At 43.0% G+C, this 27,480-nt stretch overlaps 1 protein-coding gene and 1 non-coding gene across 2 annotated transcripts; both read right to left on the bottom strand.

Moving 5' to 3' along the window:
• Window positions 1–263: 263 nt before the first annotated feature.
• LOC134537244 (protein I'm not dead yet) lies at window positions 264–27,059 on the bottom strand. Its single transcript, XM_063377512.1, has 13 exons — window positions 26,967–27,059; window positions 17,427–17,598; window positions 14,966–15,059; window positions 12,856–12,970; window positions 11,416–11,543; window positions 8,288–8,416; window positions 7,132–7,254; window positions 5,784–5,981; window positions 4,357–4,451; window positions 3,616–3,702; window positions 2,286–2,479; window positions 1,528–1,665; window positions 264–1,116 (listed from the first exon to the last, which is right to left on the bottom strand). Exons 1-13 carry the CDS (start codon window positions 27,057–27,059, stop codon window positions 952–954), a joined length of 1,731 nt encoding a protein of 576 aa, XP_063233582.1. The 3' UTR covers window positions 264–951.
• Trnam-cau (transfer RNA methionine (anticodon CAU)) lies at window positions 10,224–10,296 on the bottom strand. Its single transcript has one exon. It is a non-coding gene; the product is annotated as a tRNA-Met (tRNA).
• Window positions 27,060–27,480: the final 421 nt, after the last annotated feature.

Here is a 27,480-nt window from a genome sequence, read left to right as displayed (position 1 = left end):
ATTTATATGCAGAAGAGTACATAGTAAAATACAAATAAATTTTTTTCTAGGCTATTTACATTAGGTATTCTTTTTAATTATAATTTAATTTAATTTTAATTATATTATTGCTAAATCATAAAATACAATTATAATATATACATAAGGAGATTATATTTAAAAAGTATTTAATTATAACGAACAAATTGGCACTTTTTAATTTTCGTTTAGAAAAAAAATGCAATTAAATGCTTAGGAAATTTTGAAAATAAACTTTTTCGAGAAAAAAATTAAGCACAAAATAAATACATAGATTTTTTTAAGTACAAAATTATTATCACATAGTTAATTATAAACCACAAAATTATTTTAGGTTTGTGCGAAATACTTTAGATCTTAAAAAGTTAATAAGGCATGTACATAAACTTATACTTATATATTTTTTAAATTTTGGAGCTATTATTGCTTTCAATAAAACAATGTAATTGGCAGACTTAAATATCAGTAATATAGGTACCTTAAGTAATGTATCTCGCCTGAGCATAAAAATAAGGAGTCCTTACACGCTAGGCAGATGATAAGTAAATGGCCAGAATTTTCAGATATTGCTGAAGAGAATGAGAATGAAAAAAACTTGCTGTCTTGATCGTAAGTTATCACACTGTTTCGTCTCGAACCTGAGAAGTGTTCCCACCGTGCCTTAAGATGCCGCACATGATCTGGCATTTCGTTTGCTGGCGGGATGGTTTTCCCTAGGGAGGCTTTCAGGGGATGTCATGTGAAATATGGTCAAACAGAATGATGTTAGACAATTTTACAAGTCCAGTCCATCGAGTTGCCTTAGAAACGAATTTTTCGGGCCTCTAAAATTGAAGAGTTTTATTTATGTGTAAGAGTCCCGGCGGGTGAGGTTGGTACTTCACAAATGCTTGGGGTTCCGCCGTATAGACGAGAAGTTCTTCTTCTAGACTCTCAGATGTTGCGAAGCATGGCGACCTCCAGAGTCGTGTTGGCGACTGCGGACACGTTGGCGTAGCTCGGGAACTCGCCCAGGCTGTAGACGTAGAAGCCGAAGGTCGGGAACAGCACGAGCAGTATCAGCAGACAGATGATGTTCATGCCGAAGCCAGCTTTGATCTGCAAGGTCGAGGGGAGGAATGAGAAACCAATTATTCCGATCTGTGGTGGCTATGTTTGGTTATAAGGTGTGCTGGTATTCGTTCAAAAGCAAGGTTGGCTGATTCGAACGACAGATGTTTAAAACATGGTTTAAAACAAATGTTTTTTTTATAAAAAAACTGCATATTTTAAATATAATTTCTTTATTTCTAATTAAAGGTCTAATTACACTATCATAAAAACAAAAGTTTTCTCATTAATGTTTCTTGTAATTTACAGGAACAAAAAATAATATACTAATCAATATCATATCATTTAAAGTATCTGAATAAGTTTTAAATTACACCCAGCTAAATATTCGTCTAGAATTTCAATATTAAATAGTTAGTTCCTTCTGTGGGGAATCCCCCGACTGAGACCAAGACCCACCATGTCCGTGGTGCGCATGTTGGAGGCGGCCAGCACTATGGCGTTGGGTGGCGTGGCCACGGGCAGCATGAAGGCATACGAGCAGCACAGCGTGGCCGGCATCATGAAGTACATCGGGTGTGTGCCCATCTGCACGGCCTGCAACCACAAAAATGTCATCTCCTCTTCCCTGCACTTACTGTGCCTGTTTCTCGCCTGCACTCGCACTGCAGTTCACCCGAGCCGATAACCTATTTCGGAACGAACCCTTGCACTCGGAGAACAGATCTGTTTGAAAAAGGCTAGTTTACGAATGATTACTTAGGAATTAAAATGAAAGTGATGGTTTTTAATTATTCACACATACTAGGAAAGCCTTCATTTCACAGACGAGAGAGCCAAAACCTGAAGTTCCCCTAAGTTCATGTTTTTTTTCCATATCTTTAATGTAGCTATCCTAACCAAATCAACCGTCCACAATGTTTTAAAGTATTTATAATGTAGCTAACCTAACCTAATTGACCATTAGTATCCTTTTATCAACACCGCCATATTTATTTACAATGAACAAAAAAAAAACCGAAGATGCACGACTGGGCATTTGGCTCTCTCGTCTGTGAAAAGAAGGCTTCCCCATATACTAACCATCACAAGATATTATCAAGCACACGATTCCATAATGTTTTGGGCGTATCAACATGGCGACGGCGAGGTTAGCTACAGATCACAGCACGCCGTTAACTCCGTGGGATCAGCGGGAGTTAGTTCGGGATGCCCACCATGTTGGCGAGCACCGGCAGCACGATGTTGGCCACGGCCGTGTTGGACGACACCTCGGTGATGAAGGTGGTGGCGGTGCAGACGACGGCGAGGATCAGCACCCGCGGCAGCACCTGCAGGCCGGCCAGCTTGCGGCCCAGCAGCTCCGAGAGGCCCGACTCCTTGCTGGCCGCCGCCATCGCGAAGCCTCCTCCTGCGGGGGGCCAGGCACAAGCGTCACACGCGGGAGAGTGAAGCTATAACAAGCAGGGGCGAAACAACTAGATTTCCTAAAGGGGGGCAATATATCTTTTAATAAAGAATCATCGATCCCCCCTATTGAAACAGGGGGTCCGGGGGTCCTCCCCCGGAAAAATTTGTATTTCAAGGTTTGAAAATGGTGATATTTAAGCAGTTTTACTATCTAAAAATTGATTACACAGCACTTTCTTTGCCCCCGTTTGCCCCCACTTCGTGGTTTCAGAGGGGGGGGGGGCACAATACCCTTGCCCCCCCTGTTGTTGCGCCCCTGATAACAAGAATACATCTTTGATATGCCTGTTTTTGGGGTCTGAATAAGGGAGTCGTATGGAAGTGCCCCTCACCCCTCCCTTTTCTAGAGAAAAGCGGCTGGTCCGGTGTTCCTCCACCAGAAATATTTTCAAAAGATGATGCTTTCTTCATTGCTTGAGCGAGATCCAAATAATTCAAGTTTTGTAAAAAAAAAATCATTGATATGCTCAATCCGAATCATTTCCCACTGTATTTGTTTATAAATTAATGAATTTTAATTGTGTCGTTGAAGAGTAAAAAAAAAAAACGAAGAATCTGTGTGTACAACAATGGCATCCAACAACCCTGTGGCGTACTCACCAACAGAATGTGGCCATGCATGTATTAGAATGTGAATAATGTGTGAGTCCGCTTATTATTTTTTTTACCAGCTAGTGGTCTGGACCATGTTGGAGAGATGCCCGAAACAATGGTTGAAGTAAAGTTTTTTCTTTGTGAAAATTGTTTAAAAAATATATTTATGAAAAATATGAAATCATGACTTGAAAACTGAAATTGTACAACACTTTAAATTGCATGCTAGAAAAAAAAATTAAATTTTCATTTTACCTATAACATTCATATTTTTAACAAGAAAATTAAAAAATATATATATGAAATGGGCAAGCGCAGGGCCTTGTTAGTAGCCCCAAGAAGCTTCTAACTCGCCATAAGCGTGGTCAAGAAATATTTCCGCAATAAGTTTTGGCGTAGCAGTCTGATGAGGGTGAGGTGGGGAGTGACTTAAAGTAGACCACGACAAACCGTCTCCCGACCACTCTCAGCTTCCACGCTCACCCAGCAGCAAGACGAGTCCCCAAGGAACCTTCTCGTGGATCAGCTTCCAGTTGAGCAGCGCGGGGGCGGGCTTTGTCGCATTCCTCTCTGCAACACCAAGAGCGCCACTGTAGTCCGTCCCACGCTTAGACTGCAGTACAGGGCAAACGGCGACCACTGTTGCCAGATTGTGACCACCCAGCTCGTGAACATTAAATATATCATTAGCTTTAATTATAATTTATTTTAATACTTTTTTAAATTTTAATATTTGTTGATTTTTGCATGATAATAAAATAATACATTTTGACAGTTTATCACAGTTTTAGTCACTCTGATGCAAAATAAATAATTAATTGCAGAACACCAATGTTGTATTTTCAAATAATTAACTATTTAAAGCATTTGGTTACAATTAGTAATAGGGTATTCCATAAAACATTATGTGCAATGCTGATATATATATATATATATATATATATATATATATATATATATATATATACATATATATATACATGCATGTTTGTGTATGTGGGTTACAAAAACTGAAACCAAGATGGCGTCTTTCTATAATCGTTTGAGTGTTCTGCCTGATCTTTTATCGTGCAAATTGAACAATTCTGGGGTGGCAACTGCCACATCTTGTTCCCAACCAAATTACTCCTACGCTACTGGTAAAACAAGATAGTCATGCTATGCATCCACCGCCGAAAGGGAATTTAATGTCCTCGGGACGAACAGGGGGTGCCGACAACGTACCATTCCTCTTGAAGTAGGACAGGAAGCTGAGTTCCGAAGGCAGTATGAAGAAGAGAATCACTATCAGCATCACAGGAGTAGCGTCCATCACAGGTCTGAAACACACACACAACACACGCGCTGTTTCTCGACCGTTCCCAGGACAGGGTAAACCATATTCGTATAAGGTTTTCCTTGACTCCACATGTCTACACTGTTAGAAATTACAATACATTTACGGATATTTCAATGAAAAATTCGCCCAAGACAAAAAGAAGAGTTCTCCGTATAAAACATGGCATTTTTTATTAAACTTCCGAGCACTGTTCGCAGGCTTTCACGGCCATTGGCTGAAATAACTTGGCTTCTGGGTTTTAGCCGCGTCCTTGGCGAATAACTCACCGACGTTTCGGTCGAAATTGCAGTCGCCATCATCAGGGAGTTAAATGCTCTCTGATGATGGCGACTGCAATGTCGACCGAAACGTCGGTGAATTATTCGCTAAGGATGCGGCTACAATCCAGAAGCCAAGTTAGTTCCGAGCACTGTTTTTCGTAGTAAACAAGGTTAACACATACGTGGAAGACACAAAGAGTGTTATTGCAGGGTAGTCTATACAAGATTTGAAGTTTTTCTGGGGAAAAAAACCAAGATTATTCTTGTGGATTCATGCTCAAAGAAAGTGAACTTAGTACCCAGAAATTTACGAGTATCTCGGTAAATTTTCTGAGCGTGGAAATATTTTAACAGTGTACGTATACAGATGCCACACGCTCATTGGCTGCTGTCTCGTGAGACGTCCCAACGTAACAACTTGCGATTCGACACAGCTTTGGTCGAGGGTTTCTCATTGTTCCAGAGTCCTCCGGATGAGTTGCGAGCCAACAGCAGAGGCAGCACTGATGTATGAATATTCGGGTTTTTAACCTATCACGAAATGAATGCGCGAAACGTCATAGAGTCTCCAGAGAACTTAGAAGCGGGCTGGCAGTGGCGCAGTCAGGGTGACTGGCGCCCCTGGCCAGACTTGAAAATGGTGCCCCCAAGAGCGGCTCCAGAAGAGGGGGCGGCGGGGGGCGACAGCCCCATCCCGAGACCAATTTTATCGATTAGTGTACATTTATTTATGTTTACTTAAATATTTTAATTTCGTATGTTAAACTTTTATCTCATCAAAAGTTGCATGGAGCTAGTAAGGTTCTGTATTTGAAACCTGTGATTTGTAAATAATATCTATTCCAAGGCCAATATCTGACCACTTTCATTTTTTGCAACTACGGTCATTTTTTGTGCGATAGCCCCTCCCGAAAAGTCACCCTGAAGCCACCATGGGGTGCCCCCTCATGGTTTAAAAGAACGTTAAGGGGGATGGGGGAGTGTTCAGTAACCGTGGCGGCGGCGCCCTTGGAGGGGTCCCTCCCTGCCCCCCGCTCGGGGGCGGGACTCACACGGGGGAGACGGCGGCGGCCCAGCCGGGCATGAACTCTGGCTGCCGGAAGAACCACAGCAGCACCAGCGCCACGAACAGCAGCAGCGTGCACGCCTCGTGGAACGTCACGGGCCCCAGGCGGTCCACCTCGGCGCGGATCACGTCCTCGATGGCCTGCGCCCTCCGCGGGCTCGTCTGCGAGTTGGTGCTGTCCCTCCTGCGACAGCGGCGCGGGGCGGCGGTCGATCGTACCCGGCTGCGTTCCGATATTGTTACAAGATGTGCGATGCGCGCATATCACATTTACAGTTATGGGCTCAGTAACGTATACGAGCTTTTAATCTTTTGTTAAATATATTGTGGATAATGAAAAGTTGTGTGTATATTAAATAATAGGCAAGGCTTACACATTAACTTAAAACTATGACCACAAAACGAAAAAAAAAAATCAACCATCCGGAACTGGGACCAGCAACCTCTTGCCCCATAATTTGGCGTTCTACCGGTTACGAAATTATAGCCAGTTTCAGTATACATGTAAAGGATTTTTTTTTTAAAATTTATATTTAAATATATAATATTTATGTTTTGTGTTGCCCCAGTACCTCCTATAGTTAGTTTTCCCAGTATTAACTGCGCACATTAGTAAGCATAATAAATATAAAGTACCATTATTGAATATCCGTTAACCTTTTCCATGTTTTCTTTTTGAAAATGTTTTGAATGAAACACCAATTAAAATATAAAATTATGCGCCAATTTTCGTAAGAAATAGCCAGTGTTATCTAGAAAAAACGTATTTTGCGTATGCAGGAATAACGTTGACCACATGTTGTTCATTCGGGGTGGTGTAGGCGGGGATAGGGTGTGTGTGTGTGTTGGGCGGGGATGTAGGGGTGTGCGTTGGTTGGGCGGGGAGGTGGGGTGTGTGTGGGTTGTTTTGAGGGGTGGGGGGTGCACTTGGATTTAGGGGAGGGGGTGTGCGAGGGATTGGCCTGGAGGTGGGGGTGTCTGTGTGTTGGGCGGGTAGGTGTTTTTTTTTTTCCTAACCTAAGTTAAAACTAAGTGTGTAAGGGAGGGGTCTAGGTAGGGAAGACTCTAAGTGCGTCTCAGGGCAAGCCCTATACGCCCTCAACATGCGGGTTTTAAACCATGTGTGTGGTTTGGGCTGGGATGCGGGGGTGAGTGTGTTTTGGAAGGGGAGGTGGGGGTGTGTGTGGGGTGAGCAGGTGGTGGTGGTGGTGGGGGGGGGGGGGGGTGTTTGGCTGGGTGGTGGGGGTGTGCGTTGGTTGGGCGGGGAGTTGTGGCAGTGTGTGGTGGTTGGAAGGGGTGGTGGGGGTTGTTTGGCGAGGTGGGGGTGATCTCACCTGAACAGCCGCATGAAGAGTATCTGCAGCCAGAGCCAGGCGGCCAGCACGTTGACGAGCATGAGCGGCACGTTGAAGACCACCCAGGTGGCGAAGGTGGCGCCCTCGCCGCCGGGGTACAGCCTGCGCCACACACGCGGGGGACTCGCTTACACTGGCCAGCCGCCGGCTGCAGCCTCGGTTACACTAGCCACCCGCCGGCTGCAGCCGTCAGACCGGCCAGGTGAGAGGATGTATCTCACTCGTTCGCATCAGCTCATATTTATATGTTTGTAACCATTCACAATATAACGATTTGTTCTTGAGTTAATTTAAACAAAAAACAACATTCAGTACACTTAATTTTCTAGCGAGCCTGGTTTTATTTTTTTGACGTGATAATTTAGATAACATTCAATATAAAAAATTTAAATTAATCACAGAAAGATTTACTAATTTACATTTTGTGGAATTAATTTTACGTTAATTTATAAAAAATGTTTATGACTTTTAAAAGTTTTTTTTTGTTGTCACGTTTTATTCTGAAATCAAAACGATTATTTAAACAAAATTTTCACTTAAATAATTCATGAAATCGGGAATTTTGAGTTGAAACAATTTCTTAGACGTATGCCATCGCAATTTTTCACTGTTTGCCGTAGGAAAAAAAATAAAGAAATAAAAATTGAAGAATAAACCCACATAGAACAAGCCTAAATCAGCTGACGTCAAACGGATAAACCCAACGATGAACTTAAACAGGTTATCATGGACAACTCAAACAGTTAGCGTCACATGTCGCGCAAAAACATTGGTTTCGGTTGGGGACGCACAACAACGCCGAACGTACAATAACGCCGAATGCCAAATTGACTACAACGCCGAAATACATTAACGCAGAGAAATGTCATTGCAGGACTGCCACAAAGGTTAGGTAAGGTAAGGTAAGGTTAGGTTTGGTTAGGTTAGGCTAGGTTAGGCTAGCCTAGGTTAGGTTAGGTTGCGGTACATTTTTCGGCGTTACTGAATTCCGGCGTTGTGGTACACAGCAGTTTTCTAGCTGTCGGCGTTGCGGTCAATTTGGAATTCGGCGTTATTGTACGTTCGGCGATGTGGTAACGACCCGTTTCGGTTCCCGCTGCAAGAGTCGCACTGCTCGCCCTGCGGCGCCACTCACTGGTCCCAGAGGCCCTTGAAGGTGAGGTTGGTGGCGGAGCCGGTCAGCGTGCCCGCGCCGCCCAGGTTGCTGGCGTAGGCCACGCCCAGGAAGTAGCACACCGTCTCGGCGTCCGGGTGCCCCTGCGGCCTGGGGACAACGCAACCCGCCGAGCTGCAGCGCCTGGCGCGGCACGCCGCCCGCGCCACACCCGCACAACCCCTTCCTCGGGAGTCACACGGGTTCACAGACACTCCCTGTACACGGCGACGTAACAAATATTCATTTCAAAAAAAAATCTTTGTCTGTAAAGTTGGTTTACGGACGATAGTTTAACGTGACAACGTCATAACAAAACCTTGATGAAATGATTGCATACTTTTATGAATAAAATTGAATCATTTTTATTGAATTATCACCATTTTGTATGGATACAAAGAAGGAGTGAAATGAAATCTACAATTTTATTGATAAATTTACTTTTATTTGCACTCATTAATAAAAAAATATGTTTATTACTTTAACGAAGAGAATATTTTAACTATAACTTTTATACATGTTTGCTATTTAACCTCTTCCAATCTGTGTTATTCTGTTAAGGATAGGACGATGATAGGAAAAGTAGGAAACGAATGGGAGTGTTTCAAGTTTAATGTGCCTCGAAAAAGTCAAATCGATGGTCGTTCCAATCGAGTGGAAGAGAGATAGATACGGCGCAAGCGTACAATGAGCGTAACGGGACGCAGCATAACGGAACAATGTGCGTAACGGGACACTTTTTCGTGCGTGCAGCCGGCGTTCATCGATTTATTAGACGTTGTCACGTCAAAAAAATAATTGTTGCGTTAGGTGATACTTGTCGCCACAGGACAGGTTCTCTGTCATCGTTTGTTTGCAAGCACAGAGAAGGGACTCACGCATGGAGCAGCCCGCGCTACTGCCCAAGCGAACGTTAAAACGGTTAATTATGCGTGAAGATTTAAGGCTCGGAGATTACTTTGGAAACCAGTCGCCAAAAAAATAGTTTTGTAATACTGATTTCATAACAATTTCATCATTCCTGGATTTTGCTTTTTGTCATCGTGTGAGTTATTTCTCACAAAGGAAGAACATGGAAACTGCTCATTAGGCAAATCATTGAAAGGGATTGAGTATTTGATAAGAATGCTTCGTAAATAAATAAATAAAGATTATATATATACACATACATATATATATATATATATATATGAGACGTAAACGTCGGGTAAAATTGGCAGAGCGGTGACGTGTGGTTTTATTCATCTTGCCTACAGCACGGTGAAGCCAGAGAGCGTAAGGATAAAAGAGAACAACACATCGCAGGTTTCCATGTTGTTGTCTTCATGCACCGTGTAAGAGACAGTTTAGTTGTTTACATCGACGTAGCAAAACACACACACACATATGTTATTAAGTAATGAATGATTATGTGCATGAGTTTGCTCCTTATCCCTTTGTCAATCAGTAAACAATCGGCTGTTTTAATAACTTTGGCTACCCACCTGGTAAAATACACAAATACAAAATGCTTATCACGGAAATAAAAATATTAAATTTCGGCATTTACAGAGACAGCTTTTCCCGCTAACTTAAAAAAAAACCACATTAAATAAAAATTCAAATCGGTAAATGTACCACAAAATAAACTGTTAGTGAAAATAGAAACCAAAACCCAAAAATTCTGTATGAATTCGCAATTGAAACTGAAAATTCTGGCAGGAAAGGAATTTTTTTTTTGTGGATGATGTCATCAGAAACAAATGTCTCTCCGATTCCATGCGTGACTAGAAAGTTTTGAAGCTGGTTGAAAATCCTTCAGGGAAGAATAATAAATATCTTGCGCTCGTTATTTGTATTTGACATCAAAGCACATATTGCGAGTACATTACGAAGTTGGAAAAAAATTACAATAAATTGATATTTGAAGGAAAAAACTTGCCCCGGGTGAGGTTCGAACTCACGACCTTAAGATTATGAGACTTACGCGCTGCCTACTGCGCCACCGAGGCCGATGAAACAATGAGAAATCTCAAAAGTATACAACATGACTATAAATAATAATGTAATTTGATAAAATTGTTTTAGTTCATTTATGTGAATACTGAGTTTAATTTTGCTGTTTTTTTTTATTTACTGGTGACGTACACCTAGTAACTGATAATTTGATATTAAATATGTTGCTCTATTTGAAGACTCTTTAAGAGACTCTTTTTCATTAGGTACACTAAAAAAAATTAATGCATACCTACATTTTTTTCCGCGTAACTATCTGTCAACATCCAATTTTTAAACGTTTTTGCAACGCTACCTAAAAAGAGAACACGCTGGACAACATAACTTAAACCTTAAAGTATAAAAACTAGTATTTCGGGCTAACTCACGAGGTAACTGTTCTTTAGGATGATTGAATTTATTTGTTTCAAGTTAGGTGTTGAGAGAGGTAAAGGGAGACGGAGAGAGATGGAGAAAGGTGAAGAGAGGTGGAGAGAGTTGGAGAGAGATGGAGAGAGGTGGAGAGTGGCGGAGAGACGTGGAAAGAGGTAGATGGAGATGGAGGGAGATGGAGAGAGGTGGAGGGAGGTGGAAAGAGGGGGAGAGTGGCGGATTGGGGTGGAGAGAGGCGGAGAGAGCTAGAGAGAGGTGGAGGGAGGTAGAGGGAGATCGAGAGAGGTAGAGGGCGATGGAGAGAGGCGGAGAGAGATGGAGAGAGGTGGAGAGTGGTGGAGAGACGTGGAGAGAGGTAGATGGAGATGGAGGGAGATGGAGAGAGGTGGAGGGAGGTGGAAAGAGGGGGAGAGTGGCGGATTGGGGTGGAGAGTGGCGGAGAGAGGTGGAGAGAGACGGAGAGAGGTAGAGGTAGATGGCGAGAGGTGGAGAGAGATGGAGAGAGGTGGAGAGAGGTAGAGAGAGACGGAAAGAGGTGGAGAGAGGTAGAGAGAGACGGAAAGAGGTGGAGAGAGGCGGAGAGAGGTAGAGAGAGGTGGAGGGAGGTAGAGGGAGATCGAGAGAGGTAGAGGGCAATGGAGAGAGGCGGAGAGAGGTGGAGAGAGGTAGAGAGAGGCGGAGAGCGGTGGAGAGAGGTGGAGAGAGGTAGAGAGAGACGGAGAGCGGCGGAGAGACGCACTCACCCGCAGTCGGGCCTGCACACGGACTTGCGCCGCGTCTCCGGGTCGAACACGCCGCTGGCCTGCTCCGAGTCGGGGGTGCTGACCACACACGGCGCCGACGACGGCTGTCCCTTCTCGGCCTTCCTCTGCTGCAACCCATTCCCGTCACACCTCCTGTCAGCTGATCTGAGGGGAGTGTGGGGAGAAGCAAGGCGGGGAGGTGTTTCCGTCACAACCAATCTGTCAACGGTGAACTCTTGTGGGATTAAAGAGGTTATGAAAGTGAAATAATTCAAATAATGTTAATATGAATGTCGTATGCAAAAAAAAATACTATTAGAAAGCAAACGATGTGCCAATTACTTATAAAAATTCACCTATCATTAATTTTAATATATAATCTGTTTTAAAGTCAGTTCAGTTTAAATATGTTTTAAATTTTCCATCCAGAACTGTAAAGATTTATTTGTTTAATTTAAAAGTGAGATTATAACAAAAAAATTGAATCAGCTGAGACCAAAAAGAAATTTTTTTATAGTGTGACACGATTTAAAACTGTATTTGAAGTTATCTGCACAACTTTATTTGGTGGAGAAAATTGGAATCTATTTTTTTTCTTTCAATGCTTGCTTTCCAACTCTATTGTTAAATACAACTGGAGACGAAAGTTTGAGAGTTGACAGGGGCTTAACCCCCGCCCCCAAAGAATCTTTCAGGACTCTTCAGTGCTCCTCGGTATCAATCCAATTCATGTGTTTTCATGTTGCAGATACACTTATAATACGAAACTCGGACACGAAATTTATAATAATGCCGAGCGTGATAGATATAGAACTACATAATTTTTTTTCAACTCCATTTATGGAGACGCGAATACCACGTATAGTTTCCACACCCGCCGCTAGAATTCGTTGTCGGAGCAGCTACATCGATTATAGAATCATTAGTTTTGCGGTGTTTCTCTTTGTCTGTGTGAACTTTGGTTTGCGCCATCCTCCACAGATGTCAGCACCGTGGTTGTTCTACATAGGCATTCCTTGACTTCACGAAACTGCTACCACCGAATGCTAAGATGTTACGCATCAAAATTACACTAACTCTAACAGTTTTTTTCAAAACTACGTGACAAAAAAAGTAAAATTACTAATCCTTTGTATACGTAATGAGACGAAATATTTCTGTGCTTGTTGCGTAAAGGGGGTTAAGTAAAAAAATGGTTAAAAATGAGTTATCATCACAGGCAAGTTTGCGAAATTGATAAGGGAGATTAGAGACATTATTTTAAAACAATTATTGGGTATCCAAAGTTCTAAAGCAGTTAATAAAGCTTAAAAATAAACTGACTTCAAGAAACCTGATAATTTTCAATCGCGATTTTCTCAAAAACATGATTTTGACTTGATCCCTTTTACGCAACAAGCACAGGTGTTTTTTTTTTTTTTCACATGTAGTTTGGTTTACCTCGTTGAGCTGGTCGAGCACGGCGTGCACTATCGGCACCATCATGGCGGTGGTGGCTGTGTTGGAGATCCACATGGACAGCACCGTGGTGGTCAGCATGAAGCCCATCATCAGCCTGACGGACACCACACACGCCCTCCAGCGGCAACACTTCCGCGGCCGCTACAGCGGACAAGCTTCGCCCAGTGCACGGCTGGACTTGGCAAACACGGAGCTAGGAGACGGCATGCCGCGACGTCTCTCTAACATCAAATTCGCCACATATTTTCTGCCCAAAAATTGGCGGAAATGGTTCTCGGTGGTATTTAAAAGGGGTCACGGGGACGACGTAGGTATTTCTTATGAGACTACGACTTGGTGGCTTTCTCAGCCGTGTCTTTCCCGTCGCAAGGATTCGGCCATCTTCGGGCGTGACGTAATCTAAAATGGCCGCCAGGGTTCTTAATCATGGGCATCCAGAGGCGAAAATGCCCGAACATGGCCGAATCTTTACGATTGGCAAGCAATAAATGAGTTAGTCGCCAAGTCGTAGTCTCATAAGAGATACATTGTCCTGGAAACGCCATTTACATACTAATGTGTTTTCTAACGTCTAATAATGGTTAGTGTTAGTCATAAAAAATTTTTTTATTTGAAACTGTTTCCACAATGCAAACATTACACTTCGGCAAATGTTTTGGGCGTCTAACCAATATGGTGCAATAATTAGCTGAACGAAAAAAAAAGGCTTTACAGTTACCACGTAATCATGCAGATGTGGCCACCCCCTGTTCACAAAACTTATACTCTCTAGCCATTGTGGGATCCAGTCGTAGAACAGGGTGTCGAGATAAACTGCGAGTGTGGTACAATCAAACGAAAAGTGAAATGTTTTAATTTAAACCTGAGAACAAATAAATTGACGAATTTCTTTGTCACTTGACTTGTAAAAACTGTTCTCATATTTACAATGTCGTTTCGTTGTTGGGCTTTGACTGGGCAAGAGTAGCTCATTCCTCGCTTGACTAGGTCGGTGAGAATTTTGTTCATGTAATTTGTAAAGTATTATTCACAAAAACAACTATGTGATGAGAAACAATGATAATAAAATTATTGTATGTTGCATTTTCGCGAAGTAAACGGTTTTCAGCACTGGACTTGATGAGAAAATGGGCACGGTACAGTATGTGAGGAAATTGTTCGTTTACGGATGATTTAGATGGCGTGGTAGAGATATAAAGGATGATGGCGAACCTGAAACTAAAATGCGTTTGGAAAACGTACAAGCATTGTGACAACAGGGGAGTGAGTGTTCAAAAGACGATTATATATATATAAAAAAAAACAGGAATATGCATTTCCAAGATAATTTAACGTAAACACATCAGTGGTTGTTATTGTTTTGTGCACGCTGATGACAGGGTCCACGTGTAACTTCTAAAGTCTCGACATAGAAGGCCCATAACTTCAGGTTCTGGAAATAAACTAGAGCATTTAGAACTGTCACAGGTTAGAACGATCATAATAATGTTCGCAGGCTTTCACGGCCATTGTCTGAAGTAGCTTGGCTTCTGGGTTGTAGCCGCGTCCTTGGCAAATAATTACACCGACGTTTCGGTCGACATTGCAGTCGCCATCATTATGGAGCAGTTACCTACTGTAGGTAACTGGTCCCTGATGAGGTAAAATGTTCCATGATGGTGACTGCAATGTCGACCGAAACGTCGGTGAATTATTTGCCAAGGACACGGCTACAACCCAGAAGCCAAGCTACTTTATAACGATCATAATTTGGAACTGTCATAACTCATAAAAGACATGAGTTATGATTGTAAATATCTTAAAACACGTTCTTAGAAACATACAACATTGAACCGCGCAACTTCAAAACGTCCAAGCTCGTAAAATCACAATTCATACCGATCATAAAACATTCAGCTCATAATTCCCGTATATATTGGTGACACACAACTTGGAACTATTTCGAATTATAACCACGTGATTTTGAACTAGTATAGCTGAAGATTCTATCTTGTATGTTTCTGAACGGTTGCGTGTTGCCGAGTTACGGCGGTTACAAGCCCGGCTCGTGACTGTAGCACGGGAGAGATGCTGGGAGCGGGGTAGTCACCTCATGGGGCTCGTGCCCACCAGCAGGATCACGTTGAGGGCGATCCTCTTGTGCAGGTTGCAGTGCTCCACGGCTATGGCGACGATCAGTCCACCTGGCGAGCAGGAGCCATCCGTCACTTCACCAACACACACAAACACACACACACACACTTGTTGCCCTCCAAGTGCATACATTCGCACACTTTATAATATAGTTGATTCACTCAACGCAACCTTGTGCGTGAGCTAGCAGCTTTCTTCCCCCCTCCCTCTCTTCGTTGGTTGATTTCTTTGAGGAAGGAATCTCTTGTTATTCAAGCAGGGTCATGTATGGTTCAATCCTGTTGCTAATAGATCGTACAGGCCATGCCCGTAAAAAAAAGTGCGGTAAGATACACATAAAAGTGTTGGAAATCCACACGAAGCTGCTAAATGGACATGTTTTTCTCGATGAAAGTTCTTCGAACTAGCAGTGACTTGAAAAACTCGTGACATCAAAAATAGTGAAAAAATATATTTCAAATACGGGGGTTGATGCCTGAGAAAAAAAAAAATAAATACTGAAGGAGGTTTCACATAAGATTTAACTGTCGTGTTTACGGGAGAGAAGAAAATTTGAAATTTGTAAAAGTTTAAAAATTTTGAAAATACAAAAGATTGACCACAGAAAATCAGCCAGCGAAGAGGCGAAAAACTGAGCAGAGCCATATTGGGTTCAGTCTGATGCTAAACGAAGTCAATAATTTTTCAAAAATTTTTCAATATTGTTCAACAGGAGGCGAGGAGTCCCTGGCCTAGCAGGCACCGCTTGCTTTGGTGGACACCAAAACACCCCCCCCCCCCCCCGGCCCATACCCCTACTGTAGAGACTACAGCAAGGATGCTAACGGACATCACAACATAATTACACGGCTATAAATGACAATAAACTTGCGGACATTACAACGAAAAATGCACTTCTACTCGACGAAGGGATTTTGGGAGTTCCAGACAACTGGAGCTTGTTAAAAAAAAAAAAAATCTCTGTATTCAGACTCCCTATAGTTCGGTGTTTCACTGTAAACAGCATTGCCTGGAGGAGGAACGACGTATACTTTTGCTGTGGGGTCGACACTTTTTGAAACGTTTTGTTATGATTCTCGTGAGATTTTTATCGAACGTAAACCTTTCTACCAGAGAAAATTTTTCGAGGTTAACCATAAATTAATGTACGAATATCGGAGTTTAGATTTTGAAAAGTGCTTTTAGTGGATTTATGGTTATAAATTTCTTCCTGACGGTGTACTGATACTTAAGGAAGATAGTTTCTTGGACTAGTGAAACTAGTCTGTCTGGCTCATCGGAAGACCTGACGGGACTGCGTGCCCAGCGAGAAGCCTAAGATGTCCATCAAGTTCTGGCCCTGCCCGAACACGCCCGAATATTCCACCTTCGGCCAACCTCGGGATTTGTTTTATTTTTGCGCGGGAAAAAATGAATTCAAATATTAAAAGTGGTCGGTTAGGTTAGCCACATTAAAACACTTTAAAACACCATGGACGGTCAGTTAGGTTAGTATAGCTACATTAAAATAAACAGAGAAATATAAATATATATGTATAAATAAATCCCGAGGTTGGCCGAAGGTGAATATTCGGGCGTGGTCGGGCAGGGACAGAACTTGTACATCTTAGGCTTCCCGTGGCTAGCGCTCGTACGTGACGCAAGGGAACGGCGGGGGTACACCGCCGCCTCGCGAGAAGTAGGCCGCCGGTCAGCTGCCGAAACTGCACACGTCACAACTTCTCAGGCCGGTCCCAACCGGAACCACCCGAACAACAGCCAGCCCGCACCGCCCCTGAGTCCGGCTGCGGTGCTTTGACAGTTCCGCCACTGTTGTTCCGTCCACGGCGCTCGTGAACAAACGTATATCACTTTTGAAAACTCTCAAATTCAAAAGAAAAAAAAGTCACATAATACAGAAAAAAATATATATTTTGACCTAATTTTCTTCTTAACTACAGTCGTTAATAAAAGCAGGCTAGGAAAACTGGTACAAATATTTAAAAAAAAAAAAGTCCACCAGAAGGAAAAAAAAGATGAGAATAAACGGTTTCACGTCTGACGGCTGTCCCCCAGGAGCGTAGCCAGAGGGGGAGTGGTTTAGGGGTTCAACCCCCCCCCCTCCCTACAGCACCAAATTTTAATTAATTTCTTATTCATAACTCAAACAAATTTCATATTAAAACTAATAAAAAATTTACCATTACAATATTTAAATTTAAGAACCCGAAAACTGCCGAAATAGCATTATTTTACTCCTTAAAATCCAAATTTTCCCGGGGGAGGACCTCCAGACCCCCCGCTTTAATACGGGGGGGGGGGGGTGGCCATGCTTCTTAACCACCCCCCCCCCCCCCCTCATACACAAATCCTGGCTACGCCACTGGTGTCCCCTCCTGACCCCCCGGGTGTAGGGCGCTGCGGTGTGTAGTGCTCACCTATGAACATCATGTTGGTGTCCTGCAGGTAGGCGGCGCAGACCTTGTCTGTGCCCAGCACGCCGAGCAGCGGGAACAGCACCACGGGCAGCAGCGAGGTGACGGGCAGGGGGAGGGCCTCCGTCATCCAGTACACGGACATGAGCACCACCACCAGCGCGCAGCGGCCCTCCTGGGCACACCACACTGTGTTCACTGTGTTCACTGACTTCAACACGTCTTTCAAATGGCTTCCATAGCGGGAGGATATTAAAAACAAAAATAGTGCGCGGAGTCCCTCCGCGCGGAAGAAGTGAAACTTCGTAATGTGGAAATGAAAATAGGAAGGGGTAGAAATTGATTTTTAGTGAAATCACATTGTATCAAATCAAACTAAAAAAAAAAAAAAAAGTAAATGAAATAATGAATATTGTAAATTAAAATAGAACAATAAAATAGAACAACAAGTACGTATCTCAGCTAATTTCACGACGCTCACACAGTTCACTTCGCTGCATAGCAAGAATGCCACGTGCATGTGCTTGGAATATTGGACGCTACTCGTTGCTAACGCTCGCGCTGGCCTGTAAATGGTATACTACGCGCATGCGTTCGAGTGCCACGCATTCACTCTCGCTCTGTCTCTTTCTATTCCCCCTCCCCAGGAGCGTTGAACGTTTAACGCAACAGTGCTTTCATACCCCCTCCATGGTAGCGTTAAACGTTTAACGCAACCTTGTTGGAAGTCGCATTAGAAGTATCACTTCAAAATTGGTTGTCTGTAAAGTCGGTTTACGGACGATAGTTTAACGTGACAACGTCATAACGAAACATTGATGAAATGATTGCACACTTTCATGAATAAAATTGAATAATTTTTTTATTGAATTATATATTTTTTTTGTATGGACACAAAGAGGGAGTGAAATGAAATCTACGATTTAATTGATAAATTTACTTTTATTTGCACTCATTAATTCAAATACGTTTATTACTTTAAAGAACAGATAACTTTAACTATAACTTTTTATACATGTTTGCTTTTTAACTTCTTCCAATCTGTGTTATTCTGTTAAGAATATGACGATGATAGGAAAAGTAGGAAACGAATAGGAGTGTTTCAAGTTTAATGTGCCTCGAAAACGTCAAATTGATGGTTGTTCCAATCGAGTGGAAGAGAGATAGATGCGGCGCAAGCGTACAATGGGTGTAACAGGACACAGCGTAACGGGACAATGTGTGTAACGGGACAATGAGTCATCCTTTTTCGTGCGTGCAGCAGGCATTCGTCGATTTATTAGACGTTATCACGTCAAAAAAAAAACGAAGGATAACAATGTCGGGGGATACAGTTTGGTGTTGCAGATACACATCTATCATCTCCATCCAAAATTTAATTACACCACCACTGGATAGCTAAAGGATCAAATAATTCGTTACGCTAAGTACAGCCTTTTACATTTGCCCGAAACGGCAGCCACCTTGCAGCTAGGTCGGCAGTTAGCGTCTTGGACAACCACGCTCTCCACAGATAGCCGTACCCGGTCTAGCGGCCGAGCACACGTGACAACCACCACTGGGGGGGGGGGGGGGGGAGGAGGGGGTCCTGTTGACCCGTCAAGTGGCCGGCGGCGCGCTCCCGGAATCCTTGCCCCTCCCGCGACTTGCAACTGGACGGGCGCACAATTAGCCCCGGCCCGGCTCCTAATTCCCGCCGATGGCTCCCGCTAACGAGGCGACCGCACACTCCTATGTTTCCGGCCACTACCAGATTCATCCCGAGCCGGGCCGAAGCCAAGCCACACACCACCCCCCCCCCTCCCCTTCTGCAGATGGCTTCAGCGGCCTCGCCACTGGACGACCGGCGCGATGCAGAAGAACTGCCGGCTGCTTCGCCAACTCAAGCCGCACGAGACACCAGAATCTTTCTGCGGCCTCTTCCGCGCACGCGAACCCCCCCTCATCCACGGTTCACCACTCACACCTGAGCAGGGCATGAGAGGTTATTAGTAGAGACCGGAAAAATTCGCGGATTCCTTTCGAGACAGGCTGTAATCCAAACTTAATGCTGCGTCAGTGATTGGACCGCAATTTACCTGAAGGACTCTTGAGCCAATGGCAAACACTCAACAAAAAGAAGTATCGAATCATAAGAATCGCAGTAAACAGGTGTCCCGAGTCGGTAGCCAATGACCATGTGGTAGTTGCTCGAGTACATAGAGAATCGTGGAGTCTATCCTAGTGGTCATTGAAACCGCGAATTTTTCCAGTCCCTAGTTATTAGTGCGTGGTAAATACATTCTAACCAAATTATGGCTTTGCGTATGGGACAGGTATCTTTCACAAAAAAAAAGAGTGATCATTAGCCAGCGGTTTATTGTTTGTAATAGCCAGCCGTCATGCAAGAGAAGGAGTTGCCTTATTTGACCGGGCCGTCCAGAACGCTGTGGTCGGCGTGCTGACAGTTGAAATGCATCTGAAAGAAAATCAACCAATCACGAAACCCGCACCTGATACTAGTACCGAAATATTTTCGGGAAGAAATGCATACCCTTAGCCACACACTTTTCGTATCAAGAGGCCCGCCTAGTCAGGGGTGTATCTGTGTTGGTGAGGCGGGATGATAAGCGCGACGCTCGCTGGTGCTTCTAGCGCGGTGTCGCCTCTATGGACTGGCGCGCAGTCTTCTCGTCGTGCACGAGATTTGAGCGGTAACCGTAACATTATTACTAGAGACCTGAAAAATTCGCGGATTCATTTCGTGATAGTCTAGAATCCAAAAATGTTTTCCTTTTTACTGCATCAGTGATTAGGCCACAGTTTATCTGAATGATACTCGGCCAATGAAAAACCTTAAATAAAAGAAGTATCGAATCACTAGCGTCCCAGTTAACAGGTGTCACGAGTCAGTAGCCAATGAGCAGATGTAATTTTCCCGAGTGCATAGAGGATCATGGAGTATTTCCTACAGGTCATTGAAATCACGAATTTTTCCGGTCTCTAATTATTACATGCCGGAGAACTGAAGATACAGGTCTAAAAATTATTCCGAAAACAAGCGTTTGAGCCATTTTAACTTTACTAAAAAATACAGTTTATGAACGGAATACGGAAACGGAACTTCATCCGCCTTCGCAAATAGACAACGACACTCGGATATCTTGAGCAGTTGTCGAAGGGCGTGGTTTCTTGTGAAGCCTCGCTCACAGTGAGTGTTGGTGGGCGGGGTGGGGGCCTCGAAGCACAGGCCCGTCGATGCGCGGCTACAGAAGAGTCAGGTCGCTGGGGCAGCGATGTTACCTCGATGGCCCCCCCTTTTTTATTAGGTAGAATTCTAAGTCGCATGGGTAGGGGCTGGAAAAAAAAAATTCGCGGGTTCAATTACCTCCAGGATGGACTCCACAGTTCTACGTTTATTGCGGCAAATGTCACCCACTCATTTGGCTGCTGTCTTGTAAGACGTCCCAACGATACATATTTGGTAGAGGGTTTCTCATCGGCCCAGAGTCCTCCAGATGAGTGGTGAGCCAATAGCAAAGGCAGCACTAAGATATAACTATTTTAATTTTTGCCCATCGAAAAATTAATCCACGATTTTTTTTCGGTTATTAACGGTTTTGTATTAAAAAAAAACAATATCGAATAGGCATTTAAGTTGGAAACCTTGACAGGGGTAAAGGCGAACGCAAGTAAGTCTAAAAACGTCTTATAGGTAGAGACCGGAAAAATTCGCGATTACAATGACCTGTAGGATAAACTCCATGATCCTCTATGCACTCGGGAAAATTACATCTGCTCATTGGTTACTGACTCGTGACACCTGTTATCTGGGACGCTAGTGATTCGATACTTCTTTTGTTTAAGGTTTTTCATTGGCCGAGTATCATTCAGATAAACTGTGGCCCAATCACTGATGCAGTAAAAGGGCAAACGTTTTTGGATTCTAGACTATCACGAAATGAATCCGCGAATTTTTTCTACTTATAGGAAACACCACTAAAAATTATCCCTTGGATGCGTTGAACGAGCCCACGATGTGCTGTCTTGCAGCGCGTGTAGCCTCGGTTGTGCTGGGACCGCTTCCCCGGGCGAGAGACGGTTCCCTTGACAGCAAATCAAGGCATCAAGTGGAGGGCGTAACGCTCGCTTCATTCCCTCAGCTTCGCGAGGGCGGGGCCAGTTTAGATTGGCTGACGTCTTGCACAACAGTCAGGGACTATTCACAGAGATAACCTGTCATTTCGCGGAATGTTTTTACCGACAAGTTGGACCCCGTATATTTCTGCTCACTCTCTATAGTGATGGTGTTGGACTGGTGCTGGACTCCATCTTCCTCTTTCGCTAGAGTCACGCTGAGTCCACACAGCCGAGAGCTACGCGTCTACCATTGGCTGGAGGACTTTCAGGGCGTATTATCTTTGAAATTATCTGTGAAAGATTTGTGCAATGGGAGTGCATGAGTTGATGTATACTTTTGGACATACGCCATTGCTAAGCACACGAATATCTGTAGAAGAAAACTAAAAAAAAACTAAAAAAAAAAAAAAAAACACACAAATTAAGCAAAACAAATGCTGTTGTTAACAGGATATAAACACCACATAATATTCCATAACAGGAATATGGTCAACAAACAAAGAAAAACAAAGAAAAATGGACTAACAGAACGAAAAAACCCCCACATGTGATGACAGCACAAAAATATTGAACCCAAAAAATTCAGCACAACAGTTGAAACGTGACAAAAACAAGACAAAGCGTGCCAGAGTAACGACGAACCAATCACACACCCAAGACAAAACATACAGTTCTTTGAAGGGCAATTTGATGGTAGAGAGAGACCCGGAAAAATTCACTGATTCAATTCGCGACAGGCTAAAATTGAAATACATATATCAACGAGCTGATTCTGCTGTTGACTCACAGTTCATGTGGGCCAGTGGAAAACCCTCGACCAGAGAATTGTCCAATCTGTGACCAAACGGCGAAGACGTCTCTCAAGTCATTAACCAACGAATAGTTCACATTTGCCCGATTATTATTGAGGGGAATGTCGATTCTATCCTTGCAGGCCATTGAACACGCGAATTTCTTTCAGTTCCTGCCTGATGGTAACATAAACCGCGAAAAAAAATGTTTCCACGTATAAGTAGAGACCTGAATAATTCGGTGGTTCATTTTGTGATATGCTAAAATTAAAATACCACCATTGTTTCACTGTTAATCTGGAGAAATATTGGCCAATGGGAGACCCTCAATCAAAGACGTATCGAATCACAAGTTACCCAGCTGAGGTGCCTCAGCACAATTCGGCAGCCAATGAACAGGCGAGTGTGCAGAGGATTGTGGAGGTCATTGGAGCCGCGAGTGTTCCCGGTCCCAACTTATAAGTGATGATTTCACAATAAATATATATCCAGGGACCTGCTACATGTTCAAACTACGTCTCGTGTTCGTGTGTGTCCTAACTTTTCTGTCATTAGAGACCGGAAAAAATTTTCACATTAACTTCGCGATATGTAAAAACACTAAACATTTGTACATGTAATGTTAACGATTTTTTTTTCTACAGTGCACACGCCTTGGATCGGCGAGATAGTTAGGTCTGAGATCCACAACCACCTAGCGCTGAAACATTTCCTCCCGAGGTGTTCCAAGAGTTCTTTCGTAATATTCGACCGACGTGCCATCTTCTCCAAACTTACGTTCGCTCAATTAATGACAAGCGCTTGATTCACGGCTCGCTGAAGCCCCAGTTTTAGTTAGAGACCTGAAAAATTCGCGGGTTATTTTGAGTTATGCTAAAATTCAAATAATTATACCTTAGTGCTGCTTCTGTCATTGGTTCACTGTTAATCTGGAGGACTGAGGGCCAATTAAAGACCCTCACTCATAGAAGTGTCGAATCACAGGCCACCCAGTCGAGACGACTCACAAGTCAGCAGCCTATGAACAGTTGGCATTTGCCCGAGTGTGTAGAGGATATTGGAGTCTATCCTGGAGGTCATTGAACCCGCGAATTTTTCCGGTCTCTAGTTATAGTCCGTGGCGTCATCTCCTCGTGACGTCACGTGGCTGAGACGTCTCGGCAGCTGGCGACGTCCACTTGAGGAGGTCAATACGTGCGAATGGATGCGGCGGAGTTGTTCCCCGAGGCCCCATTCCGTGCTGATAAGGGGAATGTGTATCTCTCGCGACAAGACATCCGAGACTCTGGATGCGCGTTGAAACTTTTGTAGCATCTCGCCTGTGTTTCGTGATTGGTTGAGTATTTTCCCCCGTGGTTACATGTCTGCTGTCGGCACTCGAATCGCAGCAGTTTTTTGCTGAAGTAAATTCTTCATGATTGTCCTGGTCCAAGGGTGGCACTGGCATCTCTCACAAAAGGTTCGACAATCACAACGAATAAACTGTTGGCGCGGGAATACTTTTTTGCAATCTAACAAGCGCTCGTATAACGGCTGCAAGTCCGCAAACTACAAGTTATAAGTGTCAACCGAAATTATTTATTATTTTTAAACTGAAATGTTTCATAAAAGTACCTGCCTGACTTGTAAAAGTTGGCACACTAATAAAACACAAATAAGCTGGGATTGCAAATGTTTGTAAGGAACTTCGCATTGAGACAGCAATTGTTTTGTAAAAAATTGAAATATGAGCTTGAACAACCCGAAAATGCATAGAAAAATATCTTTCTTCAGAAAATTGAAGAGCACAAAAACTAAATTGTAAGGCGCAGTCATAGATAAAATCACAAAAAAAGTACCTTAAAATTTACTCAAATTTGCACTTTTGCACTCTCCTTGGGATATTTAAATTGATGTTTTGTTGCAAATCTTTGTTTCAAACGCTATTTGCTACTTATCAGGCAAGTGTTTATAATAATTAATATTCATAATAATTGAATGATTCCACCATGTTCTATAATTTTTTTTTCTGTTGCCACATATGACCAATGCATACAATTTAAGTTATACAGTCACAAACAAATAAAAGTGTGATATGTTATTGAGATTGCGTGAATATGTGTGAATGGCTATTAAAGAATATGTTAGAATTTTAGAAATTAATTTACATTTCTTTTTTTTTTTAATTTACTGTAGTTAAATGGTGGATTTTAAAAGTTTGTCTTGCATAAATCTTGTAATAGTCAGTAATAAGTAATTTCTTAATATTAGTTTTAACGCTTAAACGTCAAATAACACTAAGAATCTTATATGCTTTAGATTTTTTAGTCGCAAATAATTTGTTTACTTAGTTTGTATCGTGCTTTATTCCTTGTAATTAATATTCAATCCTAGTAATATATGTCTTGTTTTGTTAGAATTACATACCCTGTAAACATTTGTGCAGTTAAGTGGCATATTAATTGTCATTGGAATTTTTTTTTGACATGACAACGTCTAATAAATCGATGAACGCCGGCTGCACGCACGAAAAAGGATGACTAACTGTCCCGTTACGCACATTGTCCCGTTACGCTCATTGTACGCTTGCGCCGCATCTATCTCTCTTCCACTCGAATGGAACAACCATCGATTTGACTTTTTCGAGGCACATTAAACTTGAAACACTCCCATTAGTTTCCTACTTTTCCTATCATCGTCCTATCCTTAACAGAATAACACAGATTGGAAGAAGTTAAATAGCAAACATGTATAAAAGTTATAGTTAAAATAATCTCTTAGTTAAAGTAATAAACATTTTTTAATTAATGAGTGCAAATAAAATTACATTTATGAATTAAATTGTAGATTTCATTTCACTCCTTCTTTGTATCCATACAAAATAGTGATAATTCAATAAAAATGATTCAATTTTATTCATAAAAGTATGCAATCATTTCATCAATGTTTTGTTATGACGTTGTCACGTTAAACTATCGTCCGTAAATCGACTTTACAGACAACCAATTTTTCTTTCCTCTAACCTAACTTATGTAAATTCATTGAGTTGGGAGATATGTGGGCTGGAGAAGTTTCTAAGTGCGCCTCAAGTTGAAGCTTTGTACGTCTTGAAAGAGCAGTCTCAGTGGTAGCACGCATCGTGGGATTGGCCAGCCTGCAGGTGCACAGGGCAGTGTACACATCTAGTCACGCGGGGTGCAATAGTCAGAGGTGTACTTGTTTTGGGAAGCCTTCTTTTCACAAGAGAGCCAAACGCCCGATCGTGCATCTTCGATTTTTTTTGTTCATTGTAAAATGTTAGGTTAGCTACATTATAAATACTATAAAACATTGTGGACGGTGGATTTCGTTAGGATAGCTACATTAAAGATACTCTGAAATCATGTAAACGGTTTCCTAGCCCTGGATAGCTACATATTAAAAAGTTATTTGCTAAGCAACCATAAAATGATTTTACAGTATTTTTAATGTAGCTATACTTAACTAATATAACCAACCATCCACAATGTTTTAAAGTATTTATAATGTAGCTAACCTACCCTAATCGACCGCAAAATTTAATGCCACACCGGTTTATACAATGAGATTGAACGGAAAAAAAAGCGAGCATGAACTTCGGGGAACTTCGGGTGTGGCTCTCTCGTCTGTGAAATAAAGGCTTCCCACTTGTGTTGGCGAGACTGGACGATAATCGCGACGCTCGCTGGTGCTTCTAGCGCTGCGTCGACTCTAAGCGCAAGGCTGTGTGGACTGGCGCGCAGTCTGTTCTCTTCGAGCGTGGAAAAACTGTGAGATTTATTAGGGTTGGCCATATAATCATACGGTGGAGAAAAGAAGAAAAAAAAGGCACGATGCGTGGTACTTTCAAGAATTTGTACAGGATGTTTCATGCATAAACAATTGTTATTAAAAACACTCTTATAAATTGACGGTAAAAAAACGGAAAAAGGAAAAACTCATCCCCCCTCAGCGTAATATTGAATGAATTTCTTAAACAGACCCAGTTCGAGGGTTTAATTTTTTTTAAGCTATGCACCCCGAATGTGTGCCCGCTTAAAAAAATGTCCACCTTCAATTAACGAGGAACGCTTGTTACAAATTATCCAGGAACATTCGTAAATTTACGGACACTGAGATCACTTACGTTTGAACATGAATCCAAAATATTGTCTTAATAATATCAACAAAACATAAAAAAAAAAAAATAACTGGTCAAGTCTACAGAAGGAACACTTTTATTTTGTCCACTCGTAATTTTTACTTCTGTTTCGAACACGGGGTAAGTCAAAAGACGGCGTGTTTTCTTCGTTGGAAAATTGCTGTGGTTGGTAACAGTGAAGGCGGGAGGGTTTGCCGGCGAGGGGCGAGGGGCTGGGCTCTCACCTGGGAAGCCTACAACTCACATAGTTTCGGTTCCCTGCAAGAATTTCCGAAGATTTCCGAAGTTTTGCGTTTTTGGTATTAACGTCACTTCAGCCGCTAAATCAGAAGTTTCCAATGAAAACAAGCATGTTGTGACTGACCTAACCTAACCTAACCTAACCTAACCCTTCGATTTTTTTATTTTTAATTTTCAATTTTTGAGAGAAAACCCGAAGTTGCACGAACGTGGTAGGGAACCGAAACCACGTGAGTTGCAGGCTTCCCCTCTCACCTGTCCGTGCAGCGCGAGGGGAGCCAGCAGCGCCGGGGCTAGTACCACCACGGCGGACCTCCAGTGGCGCAGCAGCTGTCTGGCGGGCGTCATGGCGCGGTGTGCTGCTCCCGCGAGACGCCCCGCCGCCTTGTCCGCTGCCCCGCCCCCTCCTCTTCCTGAACCACTGGCGGGATTGAACCAGATACAGTCGGCCCCTCGTTCCTCCTCCCTTCCCACCCCCCTGCCATTACACCTCCGTGGACAATCTGACGTCTTCCTCCTCCAAGGACACTGTGACGTCTTCCTCCTCCTCCTCTGAGGACACTGTGACGTCTTCCTCCTCCTCCTCTAAGGACACTGTGACGTCTTCCTCCTCTGAGGACACGGTGACGTCTTACTCCTCCTCCAAGGACACTGTGACGTCTTCCCCCTCCTCCTCTGAGGACACTGTGACATCTTCCTCCTCCTCTAAGAACACTGTGACGTCTTCGTACTCCTCTAAGGACACTTTGACGTCTTCGTCCTCCTCCTC

This window comes from Bacillus rossius, chromosome 12 (genome assembly GCF_032445375.1).
Source record: "Bacillus rossius redtenbacheri isolate Brsri chromosome 12, Brsri_v3, whole genome shotgun sequence".
Lineage (NCBI taxonomy): Eukaryota > Metazoa > Arthropoda > Insecta > Phasmatodea > Bacillidae > Bacillus > Bacillus rossius.
Note: the sequence above shows the minus strand (reverse complement) of the source record. Positions and strands in the feature narration are given on the sequence as shown.